Source organism: Stigmatopora argus, chromosome 21, assembly GCF_051989625.1.
Source record: "Stigmatopora argus isolate UIUO_Sarg chromosome 21, RoL_Sarg_1.0, whole genome shotgun sequence".
Lineage (NCBI taxonomy): Eukaryota > Metazoa > Chordata > Actinopteri > Syngnathiformes > Syngnathidae > Stigmatopora > Stigmatopora argus.
In genome coordinates, this window is record NC_135407.1 from 6,253,078 (window position 1) to 6,278,510 (window position 25,433).

At 47.6% G+C, this 25,433-nt stretch overlaps 2 protein-coding genes across 6 annotated transcripts; both read left to right on the top strand.

Annotated features, from left to right (window-relative positions):
• On the top strand, positions 1-2,593 carry topaz1 (testis and ovary specific TOPAZ 1). 4 transcript variants are annotated; one of them, XM_077590687.1, is made up of 7 exons: positions 1-106; positions 650-1,011; positions 1,232-1,332; positions 1,407-1,464; positions 1,631-1,834; positions 1,973-2,159; positions 2,241-2,593. In XM_077590687.1, the coding sequence occupies exons 2-7, from the start codon at positions 945-947 to the stop codon at positions 2,464-2,466; spliced, it is 843 nt and encodes a 280-aa protein (XP_077446813.1). In that variant the 5' UTR covers positions 1-106; positions 650-944; the 3' UTR covers positions 2,467-2,593. The 4 variants fall into 4 exon arrangements, with proteins under 4 accessions (XP_077446813.1, XP_077446815.1, XP_077446814.1 ...); XM_077590689.1 differs by having other exon boundaries at positions 650-923; positions 1,042-1,332; positions 1,407-1,546; XM_077590688.1 differs by having other exon boundaries at positions 650-923; positions 1,042-1,332.
• Positions 2,594-4,020: 1,427 nt separating this feature from the next.
• On the top strand, positions 4,021-24,949 carry trim71 (tripartite motif containing 71, E3 ubiquitin protein ligase). Of its 2 annotated transcripts, XM_077590988.1 has the most exons (8): positions 4,021-4,149; positions 4,806-5,781; positions 11,972-12,139; positions 15,954-16,088; positions 19,017-19,259; positions 19,332-19,829; positions 19,913-20,053; positions 20,124-24,949. In XM_077590988.1, the coding sequence occupies exons 2-8, from the start codon at positions 5,053-5,055 to the stop codon at positions 20,694-20,696; spliced, it is 2,487 nt and encodes an 828-aa protein (XP_077447114.1). In that variant the 5' UTR covers positions 4,021-4,149; positions 4,806-5,052; the 3' UTR covers positions 20,697-24,949. The 2 variants fall into 2 exon arrangements, with proteins under 2 accessions (XP_077447114.1, XP_077447113.1); XM_077590987.1 differs by having other exon boundaries at positions 4,049-5,781.
• Positions 24,950-25,433: the final 484 nt, after the last annotated feature.

A 25,433-nucleotide genomic window follows, 5' to 3' on the forward strand; every position in this document is an offset into this window, starting at 1 on the left:
TTTTTTGTGGACCAGTTTTGATTCGCTTCTCACAGTTGCTTCACCAGGTTCTTGGATGACATGTCCGCCAAAGTCGACCGACCCTAGGTGTCATAAAGTTAATTCTGTAAGTACTGCGCCAATAAGGAAAGGTTACCATCTTCCAGTCGAACAAGTGTAGTTACATGCCAAATGGCTGGGACAAATATTGCCCAGCAAATTTAATAAAAAGGCCTCCGATTTTTTTTGTACCTTTTTTATATCCTACGAGAGGCTGGAGTTTAATAAAGATGAATCCTCAGGACTAAATATACACGCCGCCGGGCTTATTTCAAATTTCATTTTCCAAACGTGTCCATGTGGGAGAAATGGGTGAACACAAACGAGATTAAGATGGCAAAATATTAGTGTTTTATATCAAAACTACAAATCCCATAACACTGTTGTTGAATATAAAATAATACAGGTAAATTATTTAAACCAAAAAAAAAAAGATTTAAATTGAATGTAATGCAAAGTATTACATGTTCATGGAAAGGGTTTCACAAATCACAATCTGTTTATTTTACATTTTACTTCAACTTTGTCGGAATTGGAGTTTGTACATTTGTCATCAAAGGATGTGTATTTTTTTGTTGGATTAACTTGTTTCACTCTGTTCAACTTCCAGTACTGCCGGCTGTTCTTCGGCGAATCGCAAACCCAGCGTGCTTACAGAGAGCGGGTACCACTCCAAACGAGACGTACCGTGTCACCAAGTGGCGTCTGCGCGGCCTGGACTTTTCGGGTCAGGGTCTTTGTTCACAGGCTACTATCGGAATAATCCCCCAGGAGCGTTCTTCTCCACGCCGGTCTTTCTGTTACTCCTTTGGGCGCTGCTGAAGGCCGGCATCGTGCCCGATGTCCTGTCCGTGCTCGATGTCGGCTCGCGTCACAAGATTGCGGTCAGTCAGAGCTACCTTGTCATGAGTCTCGTTGCCCAGCAGATGGCGGAATGTGGATCGCCAGGAAAGCGGCTGACCCCTAATGAAAGTGCGTTCTTTTTTTTTTCATGTTTGGCAGCCCACTCCAGAGTTTCTGCTTGCCCTTTTCACCTTGGTCAGAGAGCGAAAGCTCACCGGCGTGGTAGCGCATCTGCTCCAGCTTACTTACAAGCTCTGTGCCGTTTACAGAGACAAGTCACCCCCCCATCGTCAAAGTCAGATGTTTTATTCTTATCTTTGTCCGATTCCATTTTTGTTTCCCCACTCAGTGTGTGACAACAAAGACCCCAAATCCCCGTTGATGGGCTTCTGTGGCCGGATTGGAGTCTCTCTCATGCTGAGATATTATAAAACTCAGCAGTGGGCCAAGGTAAATGGACCTGTCTGAACAAGCCACATGCAGCTTTTTTCACTTTGTGATCCCACACAACTGATCCTAACTAGGGTCGGAAAGTGGTCAAAGTGCTGTCTCAGGTGAAGGTCAACTACTCCAAGTCCAAAGGTTTGTTTGGGAATGAGGACAGAGGCACGAGCTGCTACTCGATCACCGTGGCGGCAGAGCTCTTCCTCGTCTCCGGAAGCATGTACATTTTTGGACTGTGATTCGAAAGAATCAAAATGACAGTAAAATAGGAATTTGAATACGTCTTTCTCTGTCCCTCCCTCAGACCAGGTCGACATCTCCAGGTACACCTCCTTGTTCAACAGCCACCTGCAAGCGTGCGTTGACAGATGGATGCTAACGGTAGCCTCGGACTCGGCGGATTTCATGCTGTCTCGAAAGCTGCCAGTAGACGGCGCCGTGCTACAGATGCTTTTGCACAAGCTGGGGAAACAAAACCTCTGGCTACGCGCACGAGAAGTCTTCAGGCGTAAGTGCTGGATGAAAATATCCTCTCTCCCGTTGATACATACATCATCATCGTACTAATAATAATACACTCAATTACAGTGTTTGCCCGCTCCATTTGAATTTCCTGACTCCCACTTTTTTTTTTGTACCACGCAAGACTCTCTAACGGTGGGCTATTACCCAGCCGTGTCATCCCCCGCTGGCTTCATGGCGCTGATTGTCCCCTGCTGGCTGGGGGAGGTGGAGCTAGCGCTCACTTTTGAGATGTTAATCATTGCCAACGCTTCGGTCGTGCTCCCCCTTTCTGAGACCACGCCCTCCAACCTCAGCATCACCCTAAAAAGGTAACGCCCGACCCGCATGTGCACGCTAACGCGTCATCGCCGTGGTGTGAAATTGGACGGTCGTGGTGTTCCTCCTCCCAGAAGTCGGGAGGACGAGAGCGAGTACCTCTCGGCCGGCAGTCGCCTGCTCTCCGCGGCGCTCATGCCGCAGCCTAAATTAGAGGTCCGCTACACGGCTGTGAACCCCGCACGGGAGCACGTCTTCACGCTAAGCGTCGCCTCTGCCCGCCACTGGCTGTGCAGAAATCATATTTGGGCCAATGAGCTTGTGGAAGTCTTAGTTAAGGGGTGGGGAAAAAAAGTTTAAATGGGAGGCAGTGTGGCTGGATTATTAGCAGAGCGATAAGAAAATATTTTTCCCAGTCTAAATACTGTGAATGTATATTTTTGTTTATAGGGTTTTTTATTAAATATTAACCTTTGTGGTTCTGTTACATCATGTTTCTTTGTGGCATTATACTGCGTTTAGGAATATTTGATTGTCGTAACACCATATAATCAAACTAATGATTTTTTTCATGGTTCTCACGCATTACTAGTTAAGCGACCACATGAACCCTTACACATGAATGGATAAAGGATGACTTAGTGACTTGGATCTTTGTACATCACACTTGTTTTTTTGTTTTGCTTGGGAAATTTCCTCAGGGCAAGTCAACACAGGCCATTCACATGGTCAGGATAGATGAAAGTGTCCAATCTTATTTCACGGCAACATTTTCAAGGGTCAGATGATGCTCGGTAAATGTTGAGAAAAGAAAGTACTTTTTAAACAACTGGTGATCTCAGACAGAAATATTTGCGTAGAGTCCTTTTTTCGTCTCTTTGGGAAAAATTATATGTTGGCCCATTACAAAATACTATTTAGAGTAGTATTTCGTAGTAAATGGGTGAAAGGTTTCAATGGTGCTGTCCATCAGATGGAATGTTTATATACGATGAAACATCAGCATAGCCCCTGGCCTCTTCCAAAGCCTTTTAAAATCCATTTTACTTTAATTGCTGACTGTAAATCACCTTACTATCATGCTGCCGACCTTTGACCCCAGAAGCAATCTTTTTCTTCATTTACACTGGATTTAAATGGAATTTAATTTGTCAAATTAGGATTTTTTTTTTAAATGTTCTTAATTAGTGAAGGAAAATTAATAGAGACAAAATGTTAGCACAGATTAAGGAAACATTGAAAAGTGAGTTTTAAAAAGGCAAATATTGTAGATGTAATTTCTTGTTTTCTTTGACAAAAACAATTCGCACAATACATTTTAAAAATGCACGCTAGCAACTAAACATTGTTCGCGCTTTTTAATAAGTTAAATACGTTTTTTTTTCTTAAAAAAAAATCGTGGTTCACATTTAAATCGAGCTGAAGATTTGTTGACATTATCTTGCTGGGGAACGAAGCTAACCCCTGGCGACGATATTACAGGAAAGTCCGTGGATGATTTATGCCTTTTATGACTTATGAATTCACACGAGCAGGCCCACACTCACTGTGATTTGTGACCTGTATCGATACATAAACGCAGAGTCCAGTAAAAGCGTTTCTACTTAAAACTAACAGCTTAATCGTCCGGTACAACAATATTGGCATCAATCATGATGGGATACGGCTACTTCCTGGGTGATTACACATCATCACATAATGAACGACTTTAGTCCAGTGTCGTTCAATTTTAATAGTGCTATCTACAGGGTCAAAACACATTGATCATACTTAACCATGATTTTATTTTTATTTTGTAATTAAAAAAAAAAAGCAATTAGCCAAGACCCTCGGACTCGGGTACGAGTGTGTGCACACCCCCACTTTGGCCCCTCCCCTTCCTCCCAGTCCCTGCAGCGGAAGCGAGCCCGTCCCCCCTCCCAACCTCTTCAATCGAACTGCACCCGGAGCCACAGCCGGGGTAACACGCGCCCGTCGGAGCTCGTGTGGATGGTTCTATCCCGGACAGGAAGCAAAAAGAAGAAGAAGAAGAAACCATCGGAGGTTTGGATCTAATTATATTCTTTGGCCGGCTGTGTTTTTCCCCCTTCCTCGTTTACCCCCACGTTGTTTAAGGAAAAGCCTACGTGAAAATTCCTGCACGCCGACAGGGAGCACAGCTGGGAGGGAGGTGGACCGATTTGTGTTCCAAGGGTTTTTTATGTGGAAGACGCCGAGCGAGCAAGCGAGCAAGCGAGCGATCGAACGGGGTGATTGAGCCGACTGCCTGACTGACTACATGTTGGTTTCTCGCGTCCTCGCCACGCAATTTCCTTCCTCTCCGTGATCGTCGCTTGACCGAATTGCCTTCCGCCATCGGGTTCGAGGTTCGACTCCAAGCTGCCTTGCCACCGACGATGGTCGATCGGAGACGAAAAACACAAGAAGTGAAGTAAACTGCCATTTTCCGCTCCGAACGCCAAGCTCCGTGGTCATGTTGCCTAACCAGTGGGGGAGGAGAGCCTGAGACCACCACCACCCCCCGCCCCCGCCCCCCTTACGACATAAGTCGCCGAACCAGAGTCACTCCGAAATTGAGTCCACCCCCCTCCCATTTGTTGTTGTTTATTTTTTTCTTTTCTTTTTAAATGAAGCTCAATTTCAGCCCACCTGCCTCCCACTCAGAATCAATAACATTGTTCGATGTTGTCACGTTTCAGGGATTGATTGATAACGCCTTATTGCCACCCGATAACTCAATCTAAAGACTAGCCGGTCTCTCGCACAGGAGTTATGTAAGGCGCGCCGATGAACGTCGTCCTCCTCCTCCTCGGCGAAGCGACTTCCCGGCTCCTCGCGAACCCACCTACCTCTGGCCGGCACGTTCCTCCCCCGGCTCGACGCGTCCCGTAGCTGGACGTCTCCCCCAAATGCATCCGTGGGCCGCCAAGTGAGCCTTTCGCGCAGATGGCTTCGTTCCCCGAGTCGGACCTGCAGACGTGCCCGCTCTGCAAGGAGCTGTGCGGCTCCTCGGCCCCCATTTCCTCCAACTCGTCCACGTCCTCTTCCTCTTCCCACACCTCCAGCTCGTCCAGCCAGAGCAGCAGGAGGCTCCACGTCCTGCCCTGCCTCCACACCTTCTGCAGGCAGTGCCTGGAGGGCCAGCGCAGCCCCGGCGACCCCCTGAAATTGCGCTGCCCCACCTGCGACCAGAAGGTGTCCATCTCCGAGGCCGGCGTGGACTCCCTGCCGTCCTCCAACTTCCTCTTCAGCAACCTGTTGGACGTGGTGGTGAGCGCCGAGGAGCCCGTCCAGACCAAGAACGGCCACCACCGGCCCCAGCGGGGAGGCTTGGCCCCGTCAGGCTTCCACCACACGCAGGGGGGGCTCCTGCACCCCCACCTCCTGGGGGAGCCTCAGTGCAGCTCCTGCGACGAAGAGAACCTGGCCACCTCACACTGCCTGGACTGCCAAGAGTACCTGTGCGACAACTGCGTGCGAGCGCATCAGCGGGTCAGGCTGACCAAGGACCACTTCATCGAGAGGCTCGGGGAGAACCTCCACCAGGCCCGGGTCAACAGCAACCCGGGCCAAGCTGGCGTGCCTGTCTCCCTGGCGCACTCCCTGCAGAACAACTTTGCCCTGCTCTCGCTCTTCCAGGACCGCATGAGCTTCTGCCAACACCACGACAACGAGGTGAGCAAAAACACACGTCCCCCCGATCCCATGCGGGTGTTTTTTTTGTGTATTGGGTTCGTTGACGAGACGGTATCCCCCGGTAGTCGCCCATGTTTAGCTTTAAATCAAACCGCTAGGCAATCTAAGGCTCGGGAGCCACATGTGGCTCTTTTGACGGGTGCAAACGGCTCTCCGGTAACCTTAGAGTCCCGAATGCACCAATAGGAGCCTCGATTCAACGCTAACTCTAGCGCCACTCTAATCAAATTTTTCATAATTTCATAACTCTCTAGCTGATCCTCAATGATTAGCAATAGCATAACAATGTGGTCAAAAGAATTCTTTTTCTACTTTAAACCTGGTGAAATGACTAAATAATGCACACATTTTCATCTATGTTTTCTTTCCGAGTATGGCTCTCAAGGAATAATATGAAATATAAAATATGAATTGTAGTCAACTAAAAACGGCTTATTGTCATTTTGCAGTGCTAGCATACTAATAGAAACAAGCATAAATGCATTATGCTTGTATTTAAAAAAAAAATGCACCATCGACTACCGATCTGGAATTGGCAAATTTCCCAGCGACGCACTTTTTGATGGTCTCGCACGACTCGGTGGTCGGGAATCACGCTCTAACGCAATATGGCAGAGAACCATACTCGGAACCAGATGGAAAGAAGTTCAAAGTAGCTCTTTGCCTAGATCTCCACAGACTACATGGCCACCCACATTCACACACACACACACATCCACGCATAAATACATGCAGAGACGGCCTAACGTGTACCACACCAAGCATGGGCGGCGGGGGGACCCCAATATAACTACCCATGCTCCAGTTATTTGTTTGATCATGTGATCTGGACCAAGTTGGTCACGATAGAGTGAGTATGATTGTGCCATATGGTCCCAATGAATACGGGCTGGGATTTTTAAGCTCTGCTTCATGTGGTGAGTGGCAATGTCTTCCTAAATGTCATTTGTGTACTGTAGACAGACAGGAGGTGGCCATCTTGTTTTCTCACATGCAGGTGATAAGGGTGCAAAAACAGGAGGTTAGTACAGTTAAGCTAAACTCCCATTTATTTTGGAGAAAAGATGTGATAGGAAATCCGACTAGTCCATTTTTTTGTGGTGACCAATATTGGCAGTGACCCTCCCCCTGCATTTCCAGTAAATAGGTGGACTTCATTTTCCAGTAAGAACCCCCCCACCCCCTCCAGTCAGGCCGCCCGCACTCACTGTGGTCTCTGGGGGGCGGGGGGGATGATGACACAAGAGAAGGTCATGCTTTCTCTACCTGTTAGCCAAGTGGCGTTGTGGGCGTGGCCAACGCAGAACGCACCATTCTGATGCTCGTCATCCCTTTTCAAATTTGGACATTTGCGGATCAACGGCCGGTTCGGATAGTTTTCGACTAAAAAGACCTGAACGTCCACTTTTCAGAACCAGTCTTGGTGGAGACCAGGTTTATCAAACGTCGTGTCCAATTTGAGAAGAAATGTCTCTTTAAATTGCGTTTATAAATTCCGTCACGGCCCCCTTATTTTGAGGGCGTCCCGTCCAAAGAAGACGGGCCGTGTCACATTGGCACAAGCGAGCGCCTGGCTTGTGTGTGGAAGTTTAAATGGATAATGGGATTACACGAAATGGGTGCCCCGAGCTCGCTGCGACGTCACCCTCCGACAGCCAAACCCACGCGCCGCTCGGTCGGAGGAGCGGCTAATGATATGATAATCCTCTGTCAGTCTTTACAATAGATTAAACGGTCGTCGGCGTTACAAAGGAGCCGGCGCCGTTCGCCAATGACCTCCCACAAACACGCCAAGTAGACTTATTAGCCGCGACTGTAGTATTCTAGCAGGTAATATTCAGTCAACCAGAGAGCACGTGTAATCTTGTATATTCCCAATTTGAACAAAGCAATTGGACGTGAACACACAATACGGTGGCGAAAAAAAATGACACTAAATTTATATTGAAAAAATAGTCAATGGAGCTCTCTTGATTGTGGTTTTCTTGACTTTTATTCAATTGATAATTTTGCTGTTCTTATCCTTAAACTGTCTTTAACTTCCTCCCATTGTCAGCCAAAGAGCAAATACTTCAAAATAAAAAAACATTTTAAAAAGTCGCTTTTAACCATATTCCGATTTTGAGTGTCACACGATCACCTTTCCAGTCCGAGAATGGCCGGCACGGAGGCCGACGATTTCCCCCTCCAGTCAGCTGTCGCTATTTGGTTTCGACCACACCCGAAATGCAGCCACGCGGGTGTTCAACGGCGGCGGTGGCCTTTTTTTTTGCCCGTAACCCGGGCCCACCGCCATCTGCACGTAGTTATCCCGTGAATAGGACTTAGGTGTGAGCGCACAAATGGCAGGCTTGGATTATGAAGTTTGGACTTCCAGGCTTCTAACGCGCAACATGTGGCCCGTAATTAGACGGCGTTGCCTCGTTTCCTGTGCAACGTGAGTCGTCGGGGGTGCGTGCCTGCTTTTGATGCCCCCTTATAAATTTTAGAGGACCAAAGGGGCTGGGGTTATTCCCCAAAAATAAAAACGTAAATAAAAAAAGTAGTGGGGACAACCCCCGTCCAAAGCATGAGCTGATGTGACTCGGCCCAAAAAAACCTACAGACGAGTTTGGCGCTAATGCTCAGTCATCCGTATTATGTGGCGTTACGACTGCTTTGCGTCAAGTCGTCTCCTACCGCTGTCACACGCGTAGCGTACTCCGTCTGACCCGCTAACGTAGCCACTTTGCCCGAATATCCTTTCTCCACGCCGCGCTGGCTTGGCGTCCCTATTGAAACCTCCACGTGGGCCACGCCCCCCCGCTCACTGTTTTGCTCCTCCGGCTACTGTATCTACTGTACCACGTGGAGCCGAGTCACGTGCTCGCTAAGGAGTTCAGCTGACGACAGTTTGCTTTCCCCGTGCGGCCATCCAATGGGACGCTCGCCTTGGAGCCGCCGCCCTCTCCGGCCGCCTTTTTGGCCCAGTTTCAAAACATCGAAAGGCGTGCGCGTGGCGCGGCGCCAACGGGAGGTTCCCGCGAGGGGCCGACTAGAAAGGGAACCCAAGAAGGAATGAAAAAAAGTATGCGGGCGGGGGACGAGGAGGGTCTGCCTCCTTTCAACTTGATTACTCAATACATTGTTGACTTCGCCACGAGTTTTTACGTCGTACCCGCACAAAACACCTGATTCTGCCCGATGTCTTATGGTCTATAAATAGTTTTTTTAAGTCGTCGTGTTCAAATACTTTCTCCCTTTTCAGCATCGGTTTAAAGTATTACTTTAATGGACTTAAATTTTGCTGGCGCAATAAATCAAGAGCGCACGCAACTACTCGTTGCAGTCTAGAGCAGCACCATAAACCAATTTCACACGTTGCCTAGTGTCATTTTATATTCTTCTGCTCGGTGAATACTGTTAATTTAGGCGCATTGAGCTTTAACTGCAATTTATAGACCAACAAAGTCATTTTTTTTTCATCCGTACAGCTTGATGTCGATTCATAGGGGAGTAGTTATCTGCCTACAGGCATTTTTTTTTGTTCTCCCTCACAAAAGCCAGACTTGGGTCTGCAGGTTTGGTTTAGAACAGGAAGTTCTTGTGTTTGTCTGGAGCTGCCAACTCCTTTTGACGTGATGAGCCTGTAGGAATGTCACTTTGTGACACGTCTGCTTGCGCCCACTCCTAAACTTTCTGCTTTTTTACCGCTGGACACCTAAAAAAAAAAGCCTTAAGCGGGGCGGGTCAAATTCCACAGCTTAAAAAAATACAAGGTTATTAAACTACAATATAAAAGCATTTGTCCAAGAATCAATTGGACTTGAATGGTGTTAAAAAATGGTTCATTTTATTGTAGTACATTTGAAAAGGGTCATATTACCAAAATGCATTTTAGACTAGATATGCTACTGATTCAAATTCATCTTTTATTCGATTTTTTTGTGTGTGGTAAAAACAAATACTTTTTGTGCTTTACATTAAAATAATTTCCTGGATACACTATAATACAATTCTAATGTTTTTTTTAACTGAATTTTTTTCTCTCTTGTATGCTGTGAAATTGTGTCCATCTTTCAGTGCAATTTTCATCAGAAATGAATTGATTTGCAAACGGCGTTCTTACTAATATCTCTTTAAAAAAAAGGAGCTTTAGCTCTTTTGTAAGAGCGCTTCTTGTAGAGCAGGCCCCGTTTTTTTTTCTGGCAGCGTTGTGTGACATTACTAGGCCCCGTCCCCTCCCCCCACGCCATTTGGAGGGATTTTATTGGCTGCTTGGGTTCGTGCCCTCTTCCCTAGTTCCCAGTGCCTGGAGGGAGGGAGCCAAGGAGGGGGGGAGGTAAGCACCAGTATTCGCTATATAGTAGTAGCATACATCACAAAAGACGTATACAGTATAAATTGGCTACTTGCACCATTGCCCCGCCTTTTTTAGCAACCGACAAAATTCCCGTCTAGGAAGCAGCGTTGGAAATGAATCAAATAAATTGGATGAAATCCGTGCCGATCAATTTTCAGTGGATTCGCTCTCTTAATACAGTTTGAAAATATGGGAAAAACATTCATTCATTAAAAAAATCATCGCTTGGGCCTAGTCCAGGCAGCCAAAAATGCGCGTGATGCATTATTGAAGTGTCACCTATCCTTTTGCCAGCTGGATCACAAAAAGCGGTAAAGGAAAATTGTAACGTGAGAGATTAATGGCGAGAGGGGGAGTGCACGTAACATCCGCTGCACTAATGAAATCCTATAACTCACGGCCTAGCGACCCCCGTTCCCCCCCGTATGCGCCCAATGTGAAAGACCGGCATGTTGCGGCCACCCCCGACCTGCCTATCATCCTATCACGCGGCAGGGAAAAAACTGGCAAGAAATTTCGTATCCGTTTTTTTTTGTTGTGCGCCACAGAAATATTTAGTTCTCCCAAATCAATTTATATATTTTTTTTAAATGTCCAGTGTGCTAAATTGAGCTCCCCTTATTATGATTTTCTTGACTTTTATGCTCTTTGTTCTGCAAAGTTTGTCCTAAAATATAGTATCAGACGTACTGCATCTGTATTTTTTATTTTTTGGTAATGTACCAATGGAATATTTTCTTTATATACATTGGAATGTGCTAAATTGATTTTTTTTATATTGTTGCTTGACATTTTCTATTTATTCTAATTTGTTTCATGAGTGTCAATATAAATATATGCTAGAGTACTGTATGTGTATTTTTGCAATATGCATACCTCAAGGTAAGTTTATTGTTTGTCGCTTTTATCACTTTTATTGACCGTTATAGACCTGAAATCCATTTCATTTGTAAATGCTGGCATTGAGTGATCCTCTTTCGATAGCATTTGACGGCTATAGACGTCAGATGCGGTTTGACAGCCAGATGATCTGATTGGATCTGCCGCATCTCTAGATACTATTAATGGTTTTTTTCAGCATAAAAGCACAAAGACCCTCACGTGATGACTTGTGGAAATGTCAATAATATTGAGTGGTCTCGTAAGAGCTTCTGTGTGTTATGTCATTTGAAAGCTTGCATTCATGAAGGTCTTCCTCACCCGTAGGACCGTTGAACTCTTTGCCGTATGCAGAAGAAAACAAAGTTTAGCAAAATGGAGTGAACAACTCGACACACAAACGCGGTTATGAGGGAGTTTTTGAGTGACAGATCAGGAAAAACACTATGGAGAAATAAGAAAGAAGAGAAAGTCTGATGTGTGTGTGTGTGTGGGGGGGGGTCTCATTAGATTATGCCGCCCCCTCGGAGAATGGTTGTTATTGATGGATTGATTGCAGGACCCTCCCCATCCACTTGGGCCTCCCGCTATTGCAATCCATTGATCCGGCCTCCACTTTGGGATACGGCGGTCAGCGCATACTTAATTAGCCTTTCATTACAACCAATCAGAGCTCGGCGCCGACGGCTGAAGCCCAGCGCGGGTTTTGGCAACAAAGGTTAAACGTCCACTCCAGGGACGTCGACACTTCGCTGTCAAACGTGACGTCGGCCGCTACCGCGGATTAAAAACAATACGCGCCACCTACGTGTTAGGAATGCTTATCGTGACGTTTTGATCGTATTGACTAGTCCAGCTTCTGATGTCTTTTGAGTTGTCTTTTCATTCGCAAATAAACCGGGGCGTCCCTGGCCCCTCTCTCTCTCTCTCTCTCTCTCGTTTTTGCAGGTTTTCCTGTTCTTTTGCGAGAGCTGCTCGGTGCCCATCTGCAGGGAGTGCAGCATGGGTCGTCACGTGGGACACACCTTTGTTTACCTCCAAGACGCCGTCCAGGACTGCAGGTCCGTCACCATTCAGCTGCTGGCCGACGCTCAGAAGGGAAGGCAGGCCGTGCAGGTGAGCTGGAAACGGCTAAATAACGAAACTTCGCTTTCGGGATTGCGCCGTCCTCAAACATAAATGCCAATGTTGTAAAAATCAAAACGGGGTTTCCCGTGCAAATCATGGCGTGGCCCCGGGACGTCATATGTTAGCACCATCGTAAAAGGACGTCACGGTGTAATTTACGACCTGTCCGCACGCAAGCCACCCAAAATGGTTCTGCGTTGGACTTTAGGGTTGACTCGTTAAAAATCCTGGCTCGAGTCAATACTTGCCGGACAGCTTTCGAAGCCGCGGAGCAGGAGAGGCCAGTGTCGGGTGTCAAAAACGAAACACGGGCGGCTCGCTCGTCTTCGATTCTACAGAATTTTTTCGAACAATATGTAAACCTAAAACGTACCCAGGCAAGTGTATGTTCTTTTTGTAAGTTGAATGATTTGCCCAGTTAAAATGGTACACGTGTGCCTTATTTAAGAGGGTGCTATTATTCCATTTTTATTTAAATTGTTTTCTTTTTAAATAGAGGGCGATATTATTGACCGATGGTTTAGCTCATTTTTCTACAAACAGTATTATTTCACTAAAAACTACATATTTGAATTCCAATATATTTGTAGAAGTTATACTCTATACTTCAGCTATTTTATTATACTTGAGCTGTTTTTTTTTTTTTTGCAACCAAGCAAAATCTTCCCCCGTTTCATGCTAGCACCAATCAGAAGGGCGATTTCCAACCCCTGTACGGGCGTGAACACGTTTTGTGAGATATCACGAGGCAAAAACATCCACTTTGAATTTATCTGTGCGTAAATAATATTTTAATTGGTCGAACTATGGCAGAAAATTAAAGTGGTAGGCAATCCCAAATGCTCTCCAACCCGTATGTATTTTGGTCATTCTTTTTGGGGAATGGCGAAGTGACCGGTGCCCTGGATTTTTCCGCTCGGGTCGGAGGTGTCCAGCTGGTGCTGGAAAGGGGAGGGTCACACGGGGTGAGGTCTGGCAGGGGCGGGGATGAAGGTCACTGGGGGAGGGGGAGCGGGCGGCCAATGGGGGAGGGGAGATGAGGTATTTAAAGGATTTGAGAGAAAGGAAAAATCCTCTCTCGGAACACTTGGCCCACCTCTTGTCCACATCCCCCCCCCCGTCCTCCCCCCGGGTTCATGCCTCACAGACACTTGCCGCCTCTTGTCATTTAGCTAATCGCGGAATGCCGAGGGGAGAGCTGCTTTTTTGTGTGTGTTTCCGCGTCACGTAGAGGAGAGACTACTGCAGTAGATGGCGCAAATGAGTCCATTTCAATCATTGTTTGTCAACGGCAGCCCATCAGTTAAAACATAAAAATCCTTTTAAGAAACTCAATCTTTCTTTCCAGATCACGGTTTCCGATCTTACAAATCGAATACTGTATACCACGTGTCAAAGTGGCGGCCCGGGGGGGCAAATCTGGCCCGCCGCATCATTTTGTGTGGCCCGGGAAAGTAAATCATGGCCTTTCTCTTTTAGGATCAAATTAAAATGAAGAGTATAGATTGATATTAAATTTCCTGATTTTTTTTTCCCCCCTTTTAAATCAATAATTGTAATTTTTTTAATCAATTTTTTCGGTGTTTTTAGTTCAAAAATCTTTTTGTACAATCTAAAAATATATATTAAAAAAAGCTAAAATAAACATTGTTTTAGATCTATAAAAACGGAATATTCAGGGATTTTAATCCAGTTCTTTTAATCAATTTATTTGAAAAAAATCTAAATGTTATATCTAAAATGGTCCGGCCCACGTGAAATCAAGTTGACGTTAAAGTGGCCCGCGAACCAACCCGAGTCTGACACCCTTGCTGTATACCCTTTTTTATTTTAATTTGTAAAAAAAAATGGAGCTGCTCAAGTCTAGACTCTGGCCTGACTGAGCACTTTTGATATTGCGTCTAAAGCCACTTGAGGTCTTTTACCTCAACGAAAGCAGTAAAAGCGCGCCGGCTCGGCTCTGCAAAGACTCTCCTAGCATTCCAAAAGATAAAAGTGCTCTTTAAGTCAACTGGCTTATCAGTCTGTCCTCTTAGAACACACACTTGTGACCTTGGTAAGACATGGTGGAAACACCAAATGCTATCTAAGGTCACGCTACATGCGGCGTGCTGGCGCACACGCCGTTTCCTCGGGCAAAGCTGCGACCGCCCCACCTCTCCGTATCTCCGGGCGACTCGCGGGCAGCCGGCCGCGGGTTCACCCGGGGTCTTGCGGAAAAATTCCAAAAGCCCAGACGATGCAGTTCGCCTCGCCGTCGAACGTCGGCGCGCTCGACACGCGGCGCAGGCTTTGAAACTGAAACTTGACCAGTGGGTGTTTTTATTTTTTATTATTATTATAATTTTTTTTAAAAACTCCTCTCAGCAGCTGAATGTCAAGAAGAAAAGCTAGTCCGCCATCTGGCAATACGGTTGCTGCGAGGCAACTCGCCGTTTGCCGCTCCTTTCCATCGGAGGTCACGGCGGGAGTAAATGCTGACGCCAGATAATACGTAAACACACACACACAGGCACACACTCCTCTCCCCTGAGGTAGGAAATTTCCGCCCGCTCCACCCCCATTATCTCCTCTGACCCCTGACCCCGGTCTTGTGACCGTGCCGGTCGGTCCGAGCTCCGCGGTCTGATTGGTCACTCTTTGTGCGGCAAGCTGTGCTCTGCTGGGAATACGTGGAGTACGAGAGAGAAAGCAATAAAGACAGGAAGCTGTGGGGGGGGGCCGTACTCAAAGAATCCAGGTCACATGATTTTTAGGATCTACGGATAGGTCGCTCATGAATTTATTCAAAAATAGATTTTTCTTTTGACAATTTCCTTAATGAACCAGTTGCTTTGTGGACAATAAAGACATTAAAACACATTCTGATATTTTTACAAATGTTGCCAAACATAAAACACTAGTTTTGTACGATATCCATCTAGAATTTTCATTTTGTAGCTCTTAAAAAAAATCTTAAAGCGGTTAACCTGATTTAGATCTTCTAAAAATGCTACTCGGGACGATTTTTGATCACGTGATCGGATTGGGGATATTTTAGGCCTTCATTTATTCACAGCCATTGACAGCAATAGACTTTATATTTATTTGACCTGGGAAGGCTGCCATCATGTTTATATGATCGCCGTTCAATCCAAGAAATAGTAGCGGCGCACCACATGATAATCACTCCGGTTCATTGTTCATGTCTCGATCGAATCTGATTGCAAGGGGTTCATGCTCAAAATGGTGTTTAAAAAAAGGCGGTCACATGACCCAACTTATCACAGGATTTCACCCTTCTGTTGCCACTAATTTAGTTGTCCCTGTAGATTTCCACTTCAGATGGCGTAGCGATGAAGAGAAAAAATACCCCGCTGCCGGTCTTTGTTCAGGCAGGGCTTCCAGTCTGTGTGTGTGGGGGGGGTTGGTATGGTATGCCTCCTAAGACCGGGGTTGCAGATCATGACCTGTAAGGTTTAGCTGACCTTTGAGCCCCGCGGCCCATATCACAAAGGCGGCCTTATCCTACCTCGCCTTTGTCCCTGTGCGGTCCGCCTCGACCTCTGACCTCCCACAAAACGCAGAAGGAGCAGTCAGATAAATATTGGGCAAAAGCGCGCGTCGTAAATTCAAACCAATCAATACGAGAAATGTCAAGTTTAGCCTTTTGCTTTGGATGAGGGCTTTTATTCTGGAAAACCTGTGATGACGAGATTCTTTTGTTGTTGTCTTTGCTACGTGGAAAATTTAAATATTTCGTCCCCTGATATCCTTTCTTAAATATTGGGTCATCGGAAAAACATTTTTTTCCCCTCTTTAGCTGGGCATGGAGAAGGTCCAGGCCATGGCGGAGCAGGTGGAGATTAAAGCTAAGGTGGTGCAGACGGAAGTGAAGGCCCTGGTCCTCCGACACAAGAAAGCACTGGAGGAGAGAGAGTGCGAACTACTGTGGAAGGTAAACCTTCTCCTAATATTATGTGTCTAGGGAACTAAACAAACCAAAAAACAACAGAGCTGCTAACTTCCCCAGAATCCCAGAATTTCAGGAGTTTATTACTCCTGACAACCTCCCAAAACTCCGGAAATCCCAAAAATTGTCACCTAAAATTTTTTGGGGAAGTGACCATTTCTGAAAGGGCCAAATTTCCTATTTAAAATGGCTCAAAATTCACACCATCGCTTGCTTACGCATTTGATTCGACCGCATTGCAAACCGGATGAATTCAGTAACACAAGTCCATTGTGAACCATCCGAGCATGATAATAAGTTTGATTAAAAAAAAATATATATATATATATTTTCTTCTTCTGCATTTTCTATCGATCTTGCGCGTATTCACTCCTGATAAAAACAACAAAATCCTGAAATGGGACAAGGGTACTCCTGAAATGGGGTCGACGGAGGTCGGCAGCTCTGAACAAACAACAAAATCTGCCTCAATGCTTGGCTCAATTTTCCATATGGATTGATACTTGGAATGCAAAGCCCTACTGCGTCTTACTATAAACAAATCCATTTGCGAGCAACTAGGAGGAAGCTGTCAATCCAACAATGTCCAGACGAAGCTGCTAGTGGACCTTTAGGTTGCCATGAAAAAAATAGGGCAATGGCTCAAACAATGATTCACCTAGCTGACTATATATCATTTCCTTTGCAAAACTTGTGCTCACCTGGGATAGTCTCACGCTCCTTCAGTGACCCTGAGTAGGATATATGTAGAAAATAGATGGACGGAATGGGAATCCCCCTTTTTTAAATAATAGTATGCTCATAGATTTAGGTTCCTAATAATTTAAATGTGACCTGCGTCTCACCTGCTTACAGCTGTGACGCATTTGCGGCTCAGTCTTTGCCGCTCCGCTCGCAGGAAGTCGAGGACGCCCCCCGTTTGGTCGCTTCCTTGGCCGAGAGTCAATCAAGCCGCCCGCAGACTGGCTACACATGTCCAGATGAATGGCGGATTTCTCTACCCGCGTGTAGCCGTTGTCTTTACGAGGGCAGTTGACAGGGAGATTTACGATGTGCCGGGTTCTCGCTGTCCGCTTGCTAAACTTTGAGGAATGCCGGCCAGAGCGGCAAGAATACCAGTCGGGCCAGATGAAAGTGCAGGTAGATTTGTAGCCCCTAAAAAAAAAACCAAATTCCTAAAAACCCAATTGCGATTTCCAATCACGTGATTGGAACGTTGGCATCAATTGAACTTGTCCTGTCAATTTGAATTAGACGGCTATCGCTGATAATGAAAAAACAAACATCTCAAAAATCCAATCTTTTATACCCGATTTCTGATGTCGTGGTCATGTTTGGGACTTGACTAGTGTTATAGTTATGTTTCAGAGTAATATATATATAGTAGATATAACGCTACTTGCCGTGTGACTATGCCCATGCATTTACTATTTTATTAGATTATTCTTTGTAGCCGGCGTTTCACTTTGCGTCAATCCAGACCGATTAAGGTCATCTGCGGCATTGCCGTCGGAGATTCGGATCCCATCTCCGGCGCGTGGAAGTATTTACGCATTTTGACTTGGCCGTAAATGTCACTTTAATTCAATTGAATCCTTTAGCAGCGAAAAAGATGTCAGTTTGTGGCGCGCCGTGGTAAATTCTCCCATTTTCTACAAGGAGCGCGGATTTGAGAGGAATGCCGAGTGCGTGCGTGTGTGCGTGAAACCCGAGAAGTCTGCGCCAGGACTGGGCTGATCTGTTCAAGATGAGAGCTTCTGCTTTCCATTATTTCATTTCCACTCCCCAAAAGGCGACGTTTCACGTCGGCCGCCCAAGTCAAATTCAACGCAAAGTCAAGAAGCGCGCCGCTCGTTTCCAGCCGCGGGGGCTCGTTTTACGCTGGCTTGAGCCATTCAGGCCAAATTAATAGAAGTGGTTAAACAGGCCAAAAAGATTTTTGTCTTAATCGCCGTGCTTTCAGACCTCCCGCTTTCCCGGGACAATAGCTCAGGAGATGAGAATGAATGACTCAAGACGAGCCCCACCGGCTCGGCGGGGGGCTTCCTGCCGGCTGGCGCGATGACGGGCTCCATTGTCTGTCGGGGTGACGCTACGGTCGCCCGGCCGGCGCTCTGAGTCAGACCCTTCGCCGCCGATACTTATTGCGTGGGAGAGGGAGAGAAAGGCGGGCGAGTTTTAGCGAGGGAAGCTCGTTTTCCACAACGCAGAGCGTTTTCTTAAACGTGCGTCCCCCCCCGACATGGACGTGCAGACGCTCGGCTTCAGGCTTCTCCACCAGAAAGGCCACCGAGGGCCTTTGTCTTGGTGGGCTATAAAATGGAAATTCACTCTCACATGTGCAAATGGCGCTTTTACTCGGGGCCTGGATTCAACAAAGGGTCTTCTTTAGGGAGGGACTGAAAAATTTCCCTCCCCATTGAAGACGCTCAGCTTATTGTGTTCAGCTCTTTGTGTCGGGCCACACTAAGTCAGCGGCTAATGCTCGCCGTTCAGGTTCTCCGTCACCTTGTTTCAACAGTTTGCCAAATTTCGACGGACTTGGAGGGGCCAAAATCATGACGTGTCCGCGGCAATTAATCGGAGTTGGAATTCCGTGCCCGTCCAAGTCTGCTGACAGACAACCTTTCCAGTATTGAAGAAAAAAAAAACTAAATTTACAAAACAGCTCAATTTGCAACATGCATTATTAGGATGAAAGAAAATGCACATGACTGCCGCCCGGTGGTTGGAGAGGTTGTTGTCAAATTGTTACCTGAAGAAATGTTCAAATCAGCTTATAAATGCTTTCTTTTTTCAAATTTCACATAAGAAATACTTACATTAATTGAGAATATTTCGAATTTTTGCCTCTCCGTTTGTGCAAGCTTTTCTATGGTTTTGACTGAAGCGTACATTTTCTCCCGCCCGCAGTTGGAGAAGATCCGGCAGGTGAAGGCCAAGTCGCTGTACCTTCAGGTGGAGAAACTGCACCAGAGCCTGAGCAAGCTGGACAGCACCATCGCCGCCGTCAGCCAGGTGCTGGACGAGGGACGTCACATCGACGTGCTCCTGGCGCGCGAGCGCATGCTGGCGCAGATCCACGAACTCAAAGCGCTGAGGAGCCTGATGCAGCCGCAGGAGGACGACCGCTTCATGTTCACGCCGCCGGACCAGGTGAGGGCGCGCTGGGAATGCGACGTCAGACGTGATAAGGTGAGAGAATAACGTTTCCCTTTTCCTCTCCAGGCCCTGTACATCGCCATCCAATCCATCGGCCTGATCAGCAGCGGCGCCTTCGCGCCGGTCACCAAAGCGCACGGCGACGGTCTCAACGGCGCCCTACGCGGCAAGCACGCCGCCTTCACCGTCATCGGCTACGACCACGACGGCGAGCCCCGCCTCTCCGGCGGCGACATGGTGTCGGCGATCGTCATGTCGGTGGCGGACGCCAACCTGTCGGCGGCCGAGGTGACCGACCACCAGAACGGCTCCTACACGGTGGCCTACGTGGCCAAGTGCGAGGGCGAGCACCTGGTCTCCGTCCTGGTGTGCAACCAGCACATTCAGGGCAGCCCCTTCAAGGTCTTTGTCAAATCGGGGCGCAGCTACGGCTCCCTGGGATCCCAAGTCTCGTCCTTCGGGGGCGAAGGCGAGGGCGACGGCCAACTGTGTCGTCCCTGGGGGATCAGCGTGGACAAGGAGGGATTCGTGGTGGTGGCCGACCGCAGCAACAACCGCATACAGGTGGAAAGCCGGCCGAGCTTTGTGTGGGTTCCGACGCGGGAAATGAAATGACTGGCCGCTTGATCATCCCGCCCGTCTTTTAGATATTCAAGCCCTGCGGCGCCTTTAACCACAAGTTCGGCTCTTTGGGATCCCGACCCGGTCAGTTCGACCGCCCGGCCGGGGTGGCCTGCGACGGCCAGAGACGAATCATCGTGGCCGACAAAGACAATCACCGCGTGCAGGTAAGTGCGCGTGCGGGTAAGCTTGCCGTCTCGGCGCGTAACCTCGTACGTCTGCTTTGCTTTGCCGCAGGTGTTTACCTTCGAGGGCCAGTTCCTGCTCAAGTTTGGGGAAAAGGGCACCAAGAACGGTCAGTTCAACTACCCCTGGGACGTGGCCGTCAACTCCGAGGGTAAGATCCTGGTCTCGGACACCCGGAACCACCGCGTGCAGCTCTTTTCCCCGGACGGTTCCTTCCTCAACAAGTACGGCTTCGAGGGCGCCCTGTGGAAACACTTTGACTCGCCCCGAGGCGTGGCCTTCAACCACGAGGACCACCTGGTGGTGACCGACTTCAACAACCACCGTCTGCTGGTCATCCGCCCCGACTGCCAGTCGGCCCGCTTCCTGGGCTCCGAGGGCATCGGCAACGGCCAGTTCCTCAGGCCGCAGGGCGTGGCGGTGGACCAGGAGAACCGCATCGTGGTGGCCGACTCCCGCAACCACCGCGTGCAGGTCTTCGAGCCCAACGGGAATTTCTTATGCAAGTTTGGAACGCAGGGGAGCGGCTTCGGGCAGATGGACCGGCCCTCCGGGGTGGCCGTGACGCCGGACGGCGTCATCGTGGTGGTCGACTTCGGGAACAATCGGATCCTCAAGTTCTAGAAGGGGAGCTCCCGGAGGATTGAGAGCACGTCGACGAGAAGGGAAATCAAGACGGCCATCTCTAGATATATTTTTTTTTCCTCCACCGACGGATAATCAAAGAAAGAGACGGAAAAAGAAAGGAAAAGAAAAAAGCTGTGGACCCTCCTTGACAGTCGGCGGCTCCAGTCTTCCTCGGAAGCCCTCAAGTATCCTTCTCAGGGAATTTCTCACTTTTCTCGTACCTCCTGAAACCCCCTCGTCCCCCCCCACCCCACCTACCTCATTTAGCTCTTTATGAATGTACTCGTAGTCACTGAGCAGAAGTTTATTAGTCAGTGAAGTTTTACAAAGAGCCTACCTCTATACTTTTATTTAAGAGAGACGAAGAAAAAAATAGACTCTTCAATTCATTTGCACAGGAACAATGGAATTTGTGCTGTGCATTTTTTAAAAAAGAAAAATGAGATAAGCGAACCTCCTGAATGTCGTCGCTGAGACAATACTCAGACCGCCGTAGAGGCCGCCGCGTCTTTCGTGCTCGTTGAAGGCGTGGCCGGGGAAGACATTTTCAGTCGCGTCTTCGTCGTTCCCACTAAAGTTTTCTTTGGCGCCGCGCTGAGAAAACGCCGCGGCCAGGCCATATCAAAATGAGCTCAGGTAATAGTTTGGCCGATTTTGAAACGATCGGCGCTTTTCAGGCCTCACTCTCGCGTTCAATCCGACAACCGGATATTATCAAACGCGTTTCGCCGTTTGCCCCCGACGGCATCTCGTTAAACCGGATCGGACTAAAGATCCGGTCCGCCCCGTCACCTCCCAGATTATTATGCAAGTACCTCTTGCTCTTCTCTGAAAGGGAGGACCCGCAAAAAAAGCCACGCGGGGGTAGAAATTTCCCCAAGATAAAGAACTTGTTAGCCATCCTGACCTAGAGATTTAATCATAGTGAAATGACACCTTTTGTTCCCCCTGAGGCAGTGTGTGACAAAAGCCTCAGAAGTAGACAAAGTCCAGAGGACGAAAATGACGACATCAAAAAAAAATGCTTACGATTAGAGTCAAGCCCACTATTGATAGGCGATGCCATTGAAAAAGGCGAGTAGCTACATTTGATTAATTTAATGGCCTGTAGATGCCACAAGGAGGTGGCAAAGCACTACTTTTTGTCCAACCGACGCGCTCAACTCACTACTTTCTTGGCACCGAAATGGCGGCCAAGCCATTTTTTTTGCGTTGGCCTGTGCACATAAACAGCGTGAGTTTTTCAGCGACCACGATTGGACGCTCCTTCCCCTCTAAAAGACGCAACGAACCAAGGCAATTAACCACATTTCACCGTACAATCCTTCGATCGATCGATAGCCGACGCGACGCCAATTTATCGAAGTCCGGCCCCGAGATTTCCCCTCCCGAGCCACGTGCGCTCCTAGACCGATCCTCTAAAGATGGAGGTCTAAAGACCAACGACTAGAATCAACCAAAGCTAGAATATCTGCACAGTGGCCAACTAAAAAAAACTGGTTGTTAAAAAGTCACGTTTCTCAAAAATCATTGTCGCCGGGGAAAGTAAACCGGCGGATAACTCGTGGAGTTTTTCGCCGGCGCTAACCGCCGACCCCGATCATTCACCCTCCCGTTTGAAACCCTTCGTCGAGCCACACAGGAAACCAAAGAGAACTCTTCCCTCTCCCTCTCGATCTGTAGCGATGGAAAAAAAAAAAACGTGTAAGGAAATCCTTGAATTATTTGCGGCGAATGGGCCTTCGCCTTTTTTTCCCCCCAATCTGCGCCCCATGTGAACGCACTCGACAATTGGTGTTCTGTTAGCGGCTTCCTCGTTCTAGTGAAAACTGTGGAAAGATTCACCGACGGGCTCTCTTCTCTGAGGAGAGGACCCGTCCGCACATGATCCGCGCCGACACCCCCTGCGGGATATGTTCGCTTAACCTCAGTGTTTGTTTACCTCGACTCGCTTCCGGGCTACTGTTCGCGTTCATATACCTCAAAAAAAACCTTTGTTGGTTCTACTTGAATACCTCGTTTTGACTCGTGTTTTTTTTTTTGTTAGCTTACCTCACCGGATGCGGACACGCGGCTAACATAACACATTCTCCGACTCGTAGCCGTAGGACCAAAGATGGCGGCGGCGGCGACAATGTGTGTGTTTTGGTCGTGCGTCTCCCGTCTGGCAACCTCGGGCAGCTTTTCGCTTGGTTGGATTCGCCGTACGTTGAATTGCCTTTTTTTTGTTTTTAAAGCGATAGAGCGAGAGAAAAAAAATCATCAACCAAACCAAATATTTCCGTCGCTAAGATAGTGCCAAAACGATCTCTTAGAGTTCCGTGCCAAGGACCACGCCACTGGCGTTGTCGTTGCCGGACCGCCACGTCAGAGGTGAAAATGTCGTCCGATGGGATGCACTTAACGAGGGCTGGGCCCTGATTATCTTTGACCTCACGACGAGGACGGCGACGAATTCGCCGCCGCCGTTTTAGATACCGCGCATGAGGGAGGGGGCGAGGGAAGGAAGGGGCGTGGCGAACCCGACCCGTCGTCGCAGAATCCTCCGTTTTCGGCACAACTTACCCACACGTACGCCAACGTCGCTCCGGCAAAGGTTTCTCGATTAGCACACGGAGAAACCGCGCCGACGTCCGGCTCGTTCTTTTTTTTTTTTTTGCGTTTTCAGTATTATGCTACGTTCATCCAAGTCAGCATCGTTTTTTTTTTTTTTTTTTTTTGGGCAACAAAGATTGCAAATTCTATCTTTAAGATCCTGATGTCCTCACTCTTTAAGAGGAAAAATGTATTTTAAAAACCTTTTGATTTCCTTTTTTCTTTTGTTTGCATGCTTTAAAAAAAATCCTTATTGTACTAAAGTCTGTTTTTGGGTGGGTGTTGGAGAAAAAGAAAATGGACGGGAAAAACAACAGTAGTAGCAGGAAAGGTGCACCCAAAGCCGAGTATTTGCGCGACAATAGGATTTTTGACATTTGCGATTGTATTGGTTGCAACCTTCAATTGGCCGTGCCTCCATTCCTATCCTAAACTAACGTTAGAGGCGGAAAGCGTCAAGCGGTCCTTCTTCTTTCGACCGTTGGGCGCTTTATTCGCAGGAGTTTGGGAAATATTCCAGCGAGCCCACCGTCCTCGCCGCCGTACGGCCGTCCGCTTCCTCTTTTCGACAATCCGTGAAGCGACCGCTTGACTACGAATTCTCGCGTGCCCGCCCGTCTGATTTCTGGCCTCTGGTGGCTTTGAGGAACAAGGAGAGAAAGAAATAGTCAGCGGGCCTCCTTTTGAAATGATTGTATATTTGAATCGTAAAAACAAAAACAAAAAAAAACAAAAAAAAATAGGGTTGGTGAAAAATTAGAACGGAAAAACTCTCAGGTAGTTGTCAGCGGCTCTGTCCCGCTGACGTCCCTCGTCGAAATGTGTCGTCCCTTTTTTAGAATTCAAGTAGAGTGCCCCCGCCACCCCACCATGGCCCCTTTGCCCATGTTTTGACCCTTAGCGCTAGTCTGATTCGTTTGTGTGTGTGTGTGCGTGTGTGTGTCTGTGGAAATATTCTTGAAACCAATCTCAATTTGCTTTTGATGGAATCCCCGCTTTTCTTTCAAGTACACACACGACTCGTCGCCCGATTCCCGTCGGCCCTTTTGGAATGTATTTTGTGAAGAAAAGGGCCCGACGGCCTCGGGTGGACGCCGGCCCTCCGCGACCCGCTGCTGGACGCACGCCCCCCCAAACCCCCCCATCGCACAATTCCACATTTAATCGTCGGCCAGCGTGCGCCCACATCAGCAATAGCAAAGGGCGTCCCGACGGGAAGGTGTTAACTTGGTTTGGGTCCCGCTCCAGCAGCGAGGCGCGAGCGGCCCTCATTTGGGGCGTCTCTCGTCCAAGCGGACCCCCACTGAATGTAACCCCTCGTAGTCCGGGAGGTGGCGCGAGCGGACGCGGCCCGCTGAGTTTAGATGAGCGCTGCTGGCGCTTCCTCTTTACGGCCTTAGTGTGTGTGTGTGTGTGTGTGTTTGTGTGTGTGAGTGTGTGTGTGTGTGTGCGTGCAAGTTACACACACACTTTGCGCCCAGTGGAAGTGCAGATGTCAGGTCTTCCGTCTAAATAAGGTAAAGGAGACTATAATATTTTTGGCCGTTCGCTGCTCGCGCCGCACTCTTTGGACTTTAAACATTTCCTATGCAGTTTTTGTTGTTGTTGTTGATGTTGGTTTTTGTTTACACTTAAATAAAGTTGTACTTCTTCGACTTCGCTTTTTGTGGGACGCAAGTTATTTCACGTGAGTGCGCGATAACGTGCCTTTGAAAATGGGACATTTAAGGAAAAGAAATTAACGGTTTTGAGTGAAATTTGGCCTGATTGACAACCATAAAAAATTGAGATATTCTCAATGTGAACTTTCTTTTCAGCTATAGGTAGCCATATTGGAAATATTAGTGCAATGCTATTGTACAAAAGACAAAATTCTTCCACTCTGTGGGATTTTGTAAAGTACCTCATGAACTGTTGGTCATCACCAAATTTACAACAAATGTTATTGTGATTCTTGCCATATTTTGATATTATCATCTCTTCTCTAGGTCTTGATATTCAAGTTTTATGAACTACTGGTTTTGGTGGGATGGGAGGCAACATAAGGTAAGACAAATACTTTTTAATACTACCTTGGATATTCTTTTCCTGGCGACGTTTGCCTAAGCTAGAAACAAAACTGCTTATGAATTTAGCCAT